General features: G+C 33.5%; 1 protein-coding gene across 1 annotated transcript in view; it reads right to left on the reverse strand.

Moving 5' to 3' along the window:
* The window catches only part of LOC107653541 (low-density lipoprotein receptor-related protein 1B-like), a 302,414-nt gene that overhangs the window by 10,181 nt on the left and 281,499 nt on the right, over nt 1-10,734 (reverse strand). Inside the window, exons 79-83 of the mRNA XM_016440286.1 lie at nt 8,896-9,021; nt 7,405-7,569; nt 3,362-3,523; nt 2,887-3,065; nt 2,112-2,114 (exon numbers count right to left, since the gene is read on the reverse strand). Of these exons, the coding sequence (XP_016295772.1) occupies nt 2,112-2,114; nt 2,887-3,065; nt 3,362-3,523; nt 7,405-7,569; nt 8,896-9,021 (635 nt within the window). The remainder of the gene's footprint in view (nt 1-2,111; nt 2,115-2,886; nt 3,066-3,361; nt 3,524-7,404; nt 7,570-8,895; nt 9,022-10,734) is intronic.

A 10,734-nucleotide genomic window follows, 5' to 3' on the forward strand; every position in this document is an offset into this window, starting at 1 on the left:
TAACTTTTATAAAGAATATCTCTTTGGATTTGAGACTTTAATCTTTGCAACTTTAGGGATCTTATCTATGCACGAACAGCTTGTAACTTGTACTAAATTGAAAATTTGAAATTGCATCATATGACCCCTTTAAAGAACGTCTTCTAGGAATGATATGATCCAAATGAAAGGCTACTTTTCGATTAATGCAAACCATAAACTAGCTGGACACACAAGTCCTTTATTCAAATTTAATACAAAACTCTAGCAGCATCTCCAGCCGCCTTCATCTACTAAGACCCACTAAAGCAAGCTCTAATGAAACACTGCTCGAGAAAGATAATGAAATAGAAGACGGACAAACAAAAGACAAAAAAAGAGCCTTTGATGGGGTGATTTGAAATCAAGCAGGTCTATATAAGCAGGACGCACTCATTTTTCTAGGCAATGTCTGGCCACCATCATTACCAACCCTTCACCTTCAGCAGCCAAAGAAAAACACAAGATTGATTCATTTGAATGCAAATTGATTCGCCACTGAAGGGCACAATGGCTTTATCAGACCATCAATGGCGACGAGAAATGGGAAAAAGAAGTGGAAACGAAGACCAGGTGTCCTGGTTAAAGCCAATAAAAGATTTGTGTCCATCTTTAGTGAGATTTTCTTCAAGAACACGTAAAGGAAGAGACTTTGAGAGACTTCTGACTTTGCTTGGCCTGACATTATGAGGGGGATTCATACTTTTATGAATACTTATTCTTCTTGGAAGGACTGATGTTTGCCATCCCATTCATTTTCACTAGTTTGATCCATTCAGGCTGATTTACTTCAGGAAAAAAAATGGTGATTTACACTTATTTTCTCCTCCAAATGTTTTTGAAAGAGCACCATATCCTGTTCCTCCAGATAAAATGCCTTTGGCAAACAAGAAAAATGTAGGCAGATAAAAAAAAATATTAGTCTGGTAGGGTTTATTATGTGTTGAAGAGGAAAGTAAAAGCTCCATCACTGAGGGATTCACGGCAGCCAGACAAATCTCAAATAATTTCAGCTGAAAGACGGAGTACGTCCACTGCCGCATTCAGTTGCTGTACAATGGCTTAACAGCTTTGTCGCTTTCTGCCGCCCATCTATCAATTTCTTTCTTCACTTATGGATTTTTTTTTTTCAAAGGACAAAAAAAATCAGTCATTTTATGTAAAAAGGATTCAAATGAGCTGCCGCTATTAGCGCAATAACAGTTTCACTCTCCGTCCATTTCATTGTGGTCGGTTTCTCTCACTTGCTTTAAAGCGATTATTAAATGCACAATTCCATTCAGTGATACTAGAAACTATGTACTTAACATTAAAATCAGTGTCAAGGTTTCTTGCACCAAAAACGTTGTACTTTAGTTCTTTGTGACCATTTTCCAACCTTTCTCCAAACTTTTAAATGAAACGGGATTTTTTGCTACTGTACCTTTAAGGCTCTATTTAAATGAGCTCTGTTGTGATTGGCTAGCCATTCATGAGCTCGCCTTGGTGTGTTCTTGAGAAAAGTAGCACTGTCTGATTCATGAATACATCATTCTTTAAGATCTCGTCAATCAGAGAGTCCGATTTTGTCAATGAATCAGTTGATTCAGTTCGCAAACCCATCTGAATGATTCATTCACAAATCTGAGTGACTCACAGCGATTAATGACTTAAATTACATTTTTACAACAGTTGTATGATGTGTCTGCATTCTTAATTGAAGCTACAAAGCTTCACTTCCTGTTCACTGCAATTTCCTGGAGAATAGTAAATTAATTTCTCGTTAAATTCTTTTTTTTATGTGTTCTGCAGAAGAAAGGAAGTCATAAAGGTGTGCAATGAGATTTGGATGGAAAGAAAATTACATTTTTGGGGTGTACTGTCTTCAGCTATATAGTATTTTTCTCTCTAGAAAACTTGAAATATATTTAGCATTCCATTTATAATGTCAAGGTTTCTTGCACCAAAAATATTGTAATTTAGTTCATGACTATTTTCCAACCTTTCTCTGAGTTTTTAAATTAAACATACAGTGGGTACGGAAAGTATTCAGACCCCCTTCAATTTTTCACTCTTTGTTATATTGCAGCCATTTAAAGGTACGGTAGCAAAACAGTCTATGTAAATGAGCTCCGTTATGATTGGCTAACTGTTTATAAGCTCGGTCTTGGTGTGTTTGTGAAAAAAAGTCTGATTCATGAATAAATCATCCTTTTAGATCTTGTCAATAAGAGTGTCAAATTTTGTTAATGAATCAGCTGATTCAGTTCGCAAACCCATCTGAATGATTCATTCACAAATCTGTATGGCTTTAGATGTCTTAGAAAATATTGAATAAGTTTCATGAACCATTTTTTACAATACTTTTATTGCACATCTATATCCTTTATTGAAGCTTTAAAGCTTCACTTCCTGTTCATTGTAATTTCCTGGACAACAGTGACTTAATTTCTTATAAAGATTTTTGTGTGTGTGTTCTGAAGAAGATTCTTATACAGGTTTGGAATGAGATTTAAATGAAATAAAATTAAAATTTTTGGGCGCACTGTCCCTTTAAGGGCTTTTTCCGTATCAACTATAAAACAGAAGCACTTTTTATTTTCTTTACTTTTACAGTCATTTTTTCTCTCTCTAGAACTGTCCCTTTAACAGCAGGAATCAATAGGACAGCAGAACTACTTTTGTTTCTTCAGTTTTACTGTTTTCTTTGTCTTTTTGCGTTTATATCCTGTGCTCTTTTACGCTGGTGTCTCTCATTGGTTTCTCTGCCTCTCTCTAACATACAAATATAGAGGTCGATATAAGTGGCAGATTATGGACCCATTTTATATTTACACTTTCGATATATTGTATATTACTTAATAAATTAGTGCTAATGTCACTTTATACACACTTGCAGGTGACGTCTCCAGTCTCTTCGTCAACGATACACGGGGCCCCTCGGCAGCGAAGACATCGGTCCGTCTCGCATTTTGGCCCCTCGTAGCGGGTGGGACACACACACTCCACGTGTCCCGAGCCGGACAGTGTGCAGCCTTTGGAGTTCACGCAATAATGGTGACAAATATCTGTCATCAGATAGAAAGAGAGACAATTATAATGAATGATCTGAAGCCATGTATGCCATATTCATATCTTACCTCCTCTTCAAATCAACTGACTAATTTCAAGTGCTTTAAGTGTCGAAATAGTGCTACTCGCAATTGATTCCAACAGTCTGACGTTAGCATGCTGCTAAGCTAACAGTGTGATAGCAGCCTACTAAGCAGGCCTACGATGCCGATAATGTTGCCTAATAGTAGACTAGGTATCAAAACTAAGCTAATGAACACAAAAAACAATCATGAAACAGGCTGATACTCACGGTGTTGACAGCGTTCTCCAGTGTATTCTGCCAGACAGTGGCACACGGGTTGGTTCCCTAGGGTCACGTCACATGTGCCTCCGTTCAGACAGTAACCGTCACAAACACGCTTCTCACACAGAGGACCGGTGAAACCCAGAGCGCAGCGACACGTGGGCTTACCTGCAGGAAATACATTATTTTAGTGACTTTAAGTGTGGCTGGACTATTTTACCTGATTTGCATAATTTGCATAACTCCATAAACACACACAAATATATATAAAAACTTTTTCTTTTTTTTTTTTTTTTGACTCAGAGTACATGATAAACCGAGCAGGTCATAACTGAGCACCAGTGTTGGGGAAGGTGGAAGGTAAAAGTAATGCATTACAATATTGCGTTACTCCATAAAAAAGTAACTAATTACGTTACTTAGTTACTTTTTATGGAAAGTAATGCATTACGTTACTTTTGAAATCTGGACAGGGCTTGCTTGTTTGTTTTTAAAATAAGAAAGTTCTATTTTTGGCAAACATAAAAGCCTTTTCACACCAAAAGTGAAATGAATAAGCCTCAGGCTGAAGGGAAAGTACATTTACGTCCGTACAGTAGAATGCAGAAGAAGAAATTTCAACACACTTCAGCAATAAAAAAAAGACACACAAATGTTTGTCTAGAGTAATTTTTGCTTATTAGTACGGTTGAACTGGGTCTTCGACGGTCAGAAGCAAAGACATAATGGTTAATAGAATGGGATTAAATACATAAAGGATATTTGTGTTGTTTAACATTTAATTATTGCAGGTTTGCGTTATATTCTGAGTTGCATTTTTTTTATTCATTTTGAGGAATACTGAATCTGTTTTTTATTTTGTGAGTGAGATAAATTAATGCATATTCATATTTATTTTAGAACTACAGTAACATCTTCTGATTTCTCTCAACATGGGGACAGGAGAGCTGTCAATCAATAAATTGGAAAAAAAAGTAACTTGCGTTACTTATTTGAAAAAGTAACTCAGATATTCTCTTGTAAAGTAAAAAGTAATGCATTACTTTACTAGTTACTTGAAAAAAGTAATCTGATTACGTAACTCGCGTTACTTGTAATGTGTTACCCCCAACACTGCTGAGCACTAAAATTAAATTGAAAGACTGTTGTGTTATTTTAAAGTAAAATATTTAAAACTAATTATTTTAAAACTAACCAAAACTAATATTAGTTCATTCAAATAAAACTGAAAGAAAATATAAATATTAGGTGAAAATCTTAATATAAAAAATGTAAAAAAAATTATAAATAAAATAAGTACTAAAATTACTAAAAAATAAAACAAATAATAATAAAAATGACAGAAGCACAAAACAAAATCAGTAAAACTTAAACTAAAAATAAAATTTAAACTTAAAATAAAAAAACTAAATAGAAATATTGTTTTAAAAAGTTATAAAAACAAAAAACAAAACAATTACTAACTTGAACTAAAATTAAAATAAAACTGAATTGATATACAAATTAACATAATTCAAAATAAATTCTATAATAGTATATACATAATATTACAATAAAAATGTATTTAAAATAAAAATAAAAATCTTACTGAATCTAAACTTTTTTATATATTTTTTTAGACAAATTTAAACTTTCAGTTTTAGTGCAAAACATTCTTGAGACAAAATAGTAGAAAGAGGAAAGAAAATTATATGTAAAGCTAAACATAAATATTCACAAAAAAATAATGAACACCAATAAAATAAAATAAAATAAAATAAACCTCATAATACAATTACTAAAACTTAACCTAAAATTAAAAAGAAAACTGAAAACATAAAAATAAAAGCTAATTCAAAACATTAATCAATCCTAGAATAAATAGAAATAAATACTAAAATAATTGCCTGTGAGGGAATAAAATACACAAGCACTTACTGACGTAAAAACTGAAAAAAAATAAATAATAAAATAAAATAAATAAAGTAATAAATCACAGCGATCTATGCTAGGCTTTGCTTTCTTAGCCAACAGAATTAGATTATTTGAGTTACTGTGACAGAGTCACGGCGTTCTAGCGGGGATTTGCGTGACAGTACATCTGTTGGGCATTGATTTTGCACGTTCAACACACTCAAAGCCCGGGGATCTTCAGTCCTTCTGTTGGTGGTCCATCTGCCAGCTGGAGCGAATGACAGTTTTAACGCAAAGATGCCAACAGAAACCATTCCTGACTGTTTCTCAGACGTTAATGCGCTCCAACTGATTTCCATCCAGCCTTTGGCTCCTGCCAAAATATCCTTTCAGAATAAGAAGACTAAACAGGGAGTGGGGATTCACACAACACCTTCCTGAAGCTTTCGCAGTGATATATTTTTCATAGAGGTTACGATAACAAACAGGCAAAGGAACGTCTGGTGTCTTCTCATGTGCTTGAAAAGCCAATAACAAACAGATAGTGAGTGAACATGATGGTGCACTTTTGGGAAACAGGCTGTCGGCAGTTGGCGTTCATGCGTCAGGGGAATTTCAATACCGCTCGTTTACTGGAACAATTACCAACTATCTAATTAACTGTCCAAAACCCTGATTCCATGTGCGTGCAGTCTTTCAGTCAGTTGGAAATCCTGTTATCACTTACTCACACTCACGATGTTCAAGACCCATTTCTTTTTTAAGTAGAACACAGGAGTTATTTGTAGTAAAATAAATAAAAATAGTGTATCTATCTATCTATCTATCTATCTAGAATTTTTACTTATTTTATAATGTAAATTAATATTTCATTTCAATTTAATTTAATATTTAAATTAATATTTAAATAATACTTCAAAAATTATATAAAAATTATATAGATTTTTGTAAAAAATTTTTAATATTCCAATAATAAATATACAATTTAAATGATGACCACTTTAATATGGAAGCCCGTTTCCACTGAATAAAAAAAGGTAATTGCGACTTTTTATCTCACAATTCTGACTTTTTTTTTCTCAGAATTGCGTGATATATACTCACAATTGCGAGTTAAAAAGTCATAATTGTGAGATATAAGCTCGCAATAACCTTTTTTTAAATATTTTTATTCAGTGGTGGAAGCGGGCTTCTCAAATCTAAAAAAAAAAAAAAAAAAAAACATAAAAGTGGTTCACAATACTCATACACTATAGTATAGAACCACGCACTTACTTATTTATTTGTTTATTTAATTTTTGGAGTCTGCAACTCTGGGTCACCATTTACTTTCATTGTATGGAAAAGAGCAGCGTGAATAATCAGCTAAAATGTTGCTTTCGTGTTCCGCATAAGGTTTTGTACATGAGGGTGAGAAAATTATAAAAGAATTGTCATTTTTGTGGTTTATTGCCCAAGAAACAGTTATTACTGAGTCTAATGTCTATAAGAATGATGCCCGCCCTCACCAAATCCTGGTAAATTTGGTGCTTGTAATAATAAATCTCACTGCTTGTTTATCATTTCACTCTATTCAGAGAACTCAGGATGACCTGAAACAACACAAGGCAACACAGGTGCTATATATTTCTGTTGCATTTCTTCTCTGAACAGACAGAAAAAAGACTGAGAAATCCCTCTTGAATCAGATGTCTGTGTAGCGAATCAGCTCATGGGGAAATATGAATACTTAATCATAACTAGTTATAATTCTGCCTGTGGCCTACTTTGAATTCTGAGAGCAGACGAGAGCAGGCGTCAAGAAAACCCTGTTTGTTCCTGATTGTTTTGGGAATATTTTTGCACAATACGAGACTTTAATCATAAAATATGAATTATTACATATAAAAAAAAAAAAAGAGAGACCCCCCCACCCCAGAAACAGTATTTTTTTTTTAACATTTTTTATACAAATTAATGTTTTTTTTTTAGTACTTGTCAATTGTTGTGTCAATTACACAATGCCACTAACAAAGATTTTTTTTTTGCAAATAGCTAGTGTACTTGTTTACCACAAAATGATGAACATACTTGAGATGAAATATGAGTAGAAAGGAGGCAGAAATATATGCACGATACAAACAATGTCCAGTTTACAGATGGGAAACAGCGCCTACCTAGTGGAGATCCCGTGCAAGTGCCTCTGTTGAGGCAGAAGTCCTTACAGTGGCTGATTTCACATCGCTCCCCAGAGTAGTTCGGCCAACAGAAGCAGCGCGATTCCCCTCGTTCATTGGTGATACAACGACCTCCGTTCTCACAGGTCGGACGACAAAGATCTCCTAAAACGTAAATCCTTCACTTAAAGGCACAATATGTAATTTTCTCCGCTGGAGGGCACGTATTCAAAATAAACAAAGAGACAAAGGCATAGTTTGATGATGCCGTGACTGAGTGGGGAATCATGGGAGTTGTGGTCTTCATCCCCACAGCCGATGCAATCCGACAGGACTCGGGCAGAAATCACGTTCATGGAGATATTTTAATAAAAAAATCTTACATATTGTGCCTTTAAGCTTATTATAATTAGTAAGGACATTTTTACATGTATTTAGTTGCTTATAAAATCTGTATATAGAGACTAAAAAAATGACAATAAACTAGTTTTGTGTTTATTAACCAGTTTTATTTAAAATACATTTATTGGATTTAAATAATATTTAATATGACACAAATTAAAAAAGGCTTTGAGGAATGTATAGTCCAGATTACACTTACTGATATCAATTATCAATTTTAATATTGATAGATTTTTAGTAAAGATTGATGTTTATTAAATTTAAGCATTTGTATTATTGTGAAGTATTGTGGCAAATACAAATAGTGTATATTGTATAGTGTATTATATTGTAAAGTATATATTAATTCTTGCTAAATTCTTTGTTTATAAAGCCAAATTTATCAAGACCTAAACTCTTTTCAAAATGTATTTATTAATTTTTCAAAATTAACCATTATTTCATTAGGATTTATGAAAAATAACAATGCAGAAGTTATTGAGATTACCGGAATTTTTTAGAATGATCTATTTTTTTTTTCATGTTTGTTTGTTTATTTATTTAATTTTTTATTAGTATTTTTATATTTATTTACATTTTTCAATTGTTTGATTATTGAAAATATGTATCTGCATGTTACATGTTTGATTTGAGATTTCTTTGACCAGTCATAACATTTCGTTTTATTTATTTATTGTATCAAACATTTATATTTGTGTTGTTATATATGCTCTGCTTGTTTCTAACATGCAAGTTTTATATTTTGTTTTGCCTTGCTTTTTGTATATTGATACGTTTTAGAAAGAAAGAAAGAAAAATAATATATACAGTCTACATCTGATTTCCGTTGCTAGGGTGCTCTGGGTGGTTGCTAAGCTGGTTCTAAGATACACAAGTTTCCCGTCCTCTCGGACTGAATCAATGCTATAAACACGATCGCTGTCTTTTCTAGCACATGGGCTTCAGGTGGATTGCATGTGTGGGCAAAGGGCCCAGAATAGTAAACACTTCAGTCAAAATCACTCAAGTGAAACATTCCAGTTTGACACGCCAGGGCCTCTCTGTTAGTGATGTAAGAGCATCCTGCTGAGCACGTTTTGACAGATGTACCTGAGATGTTGGTGGCCGTGCAGGTCCTGTTCAGCAGAATTTTCCCCTCAGGACACACACATCTGGCCCCACTGGGGTTCAGGAGGCAAAGGAAAGCACAATTCATCTTTGCACATGGATTGGACACTGAGAGAGAGAGAGGAAGAGATGAGAAAATGAGCACAAAATGGGATGTATATAGTTTTTTTTTTTTTTTTTGCACTTTCAAATGAGGACAGATCATGTAGAGACACTGATTCAAAAATCAGTTAAAACAAAACGAAAAAAAAAAACTCAATCGTTAATAAAATAAAATTAACTGTTAAAAATTGTGCATTCCAGTAGCAAAATATTAACTGAAGTTTAAAAAATACATTAAAAAAATAAAATAATTCAAGTAAATATATATGTAGCAGTTTCCTCAACACATGGGTGACACTGAAAAAGAGAGGAAGACAAGAGGAAATGAACATGACATGAGATATACAATGCTTTCTGCTCTTTCGATTGGTTTGAATGCACAGTTCAAGGAAAAAGTCATCTTCCAAGTGAATGGTTAGTGCAGCAAAACATACAGTTAAATTTAATCAAACAAGCCAACAAACAACAAACAAACAAACAAACAAACAAACAAACAAAAAAAAACACAATTAACCCAGCTCAAAAGATTAGTGAATCTTTAGTGTAGCAAAATATTTAGTTCTGTCAGGACCACTATCGTCAAAGATGATTGACAATTAGCATACAGTTTGGATTGGCGGTATGGTTCTGTTCTGGGCAAGAACTCCCTGCGCATCCATGCAGCCTAGCATGGATGAGAGCAGGGAGAGCAGCGATAACCCCCCAGGGTAAACAGAACAGAACCAACATAAATGTATTGCAGATATCGTTAAAGTTCAATAATGTTATATACACATTTTAGAATTAGTCTGATTCAAAGGAGAATCAGAAGGCTGAATCCTGACTGACAGAGGAGGAGTTGGGGATGGAGAAGGGTAATTAGCTATTGAGCAATGCGAAAACTGCTGATAATACTAAGGGACCTTATATATGAATGCTTAGATAGGTGTCGTATTCCCATAGGTTGTTGGGGATCAGCTGAGAGTCAGCTGATGCGAGCTTGACTAACGTGACCTGCCAGAAATAACGCTACGCTAGATTTAAACTGAAACAAAACAAACAAAACAAAATAAAAAAACATTATTAAACCAGTTTAAAAAAATCAGTGAATCTTTAGTGTAGTGTAGCAAAATATTTAATTAAACTGATAAAACAAAACCAAACAAAGCAGAGTAAAATGTAAATTTAAACAAGTACAAATAAATTAATTAATAAATGAAAAAAATCAATGGATCTTCAGTGTAGCAAAACAGTTAGCAATTTTTTTGTAATAAAATACATATGTAAAATAAAATAAATATTAAATTTATTTAAAATACATTTGCAGTTTTCTCCGCAAAAGTCATTTTTCTGTACCTGAATGCCTTGATCAACATCAGTGTAATTTACTCAGCAGAGGCAAGCCAATCATAAAATAGGTCATTTGCAGATGGTCTTAAAGGTACAGTAGTAAAACAGGCTGTTTAATTCTAAGGGCCAGAGAGAGTAAAAATGGTCTAAATTACATTTTATGTAATTTATAAAAAAAAAACATTATATGTGGAGATCAGAGAAATGTTATGCTACAAAAGAGCAGAACATTGTGTCTTTCATACCACCAGCATATTATTCGCCAGAAAGATGAAATTCTCCTAGCATATAACAAACTATCTATCTAAAAGCTTTTAGTCGATGGTGTAATGTGTGCATGTGAGATAGGGCTGCACGATAAATCACATGCGATATTTAACGCGCATCTTA

Source organism: Sinocyclocheilus anshuiensis, unplaced genomic scaffold, assembly GCF_001515605.1.
Source record: "Sinocyclocheilus anshuiensis isolate Anshui unplaced genomic scaffold, SAMN03320099.WGS_v1.1 scaffold1079, whole genome shotgun sequence".
Classification (NCBI taxonomy): domain Eukaryota; kingdom Metazoa; phylum Chordata; class Actinopteri; order Cypriniformes; family Cyprinidae; genus Sinocyclocheilus; species Sinocyclocheilus anshuiensis.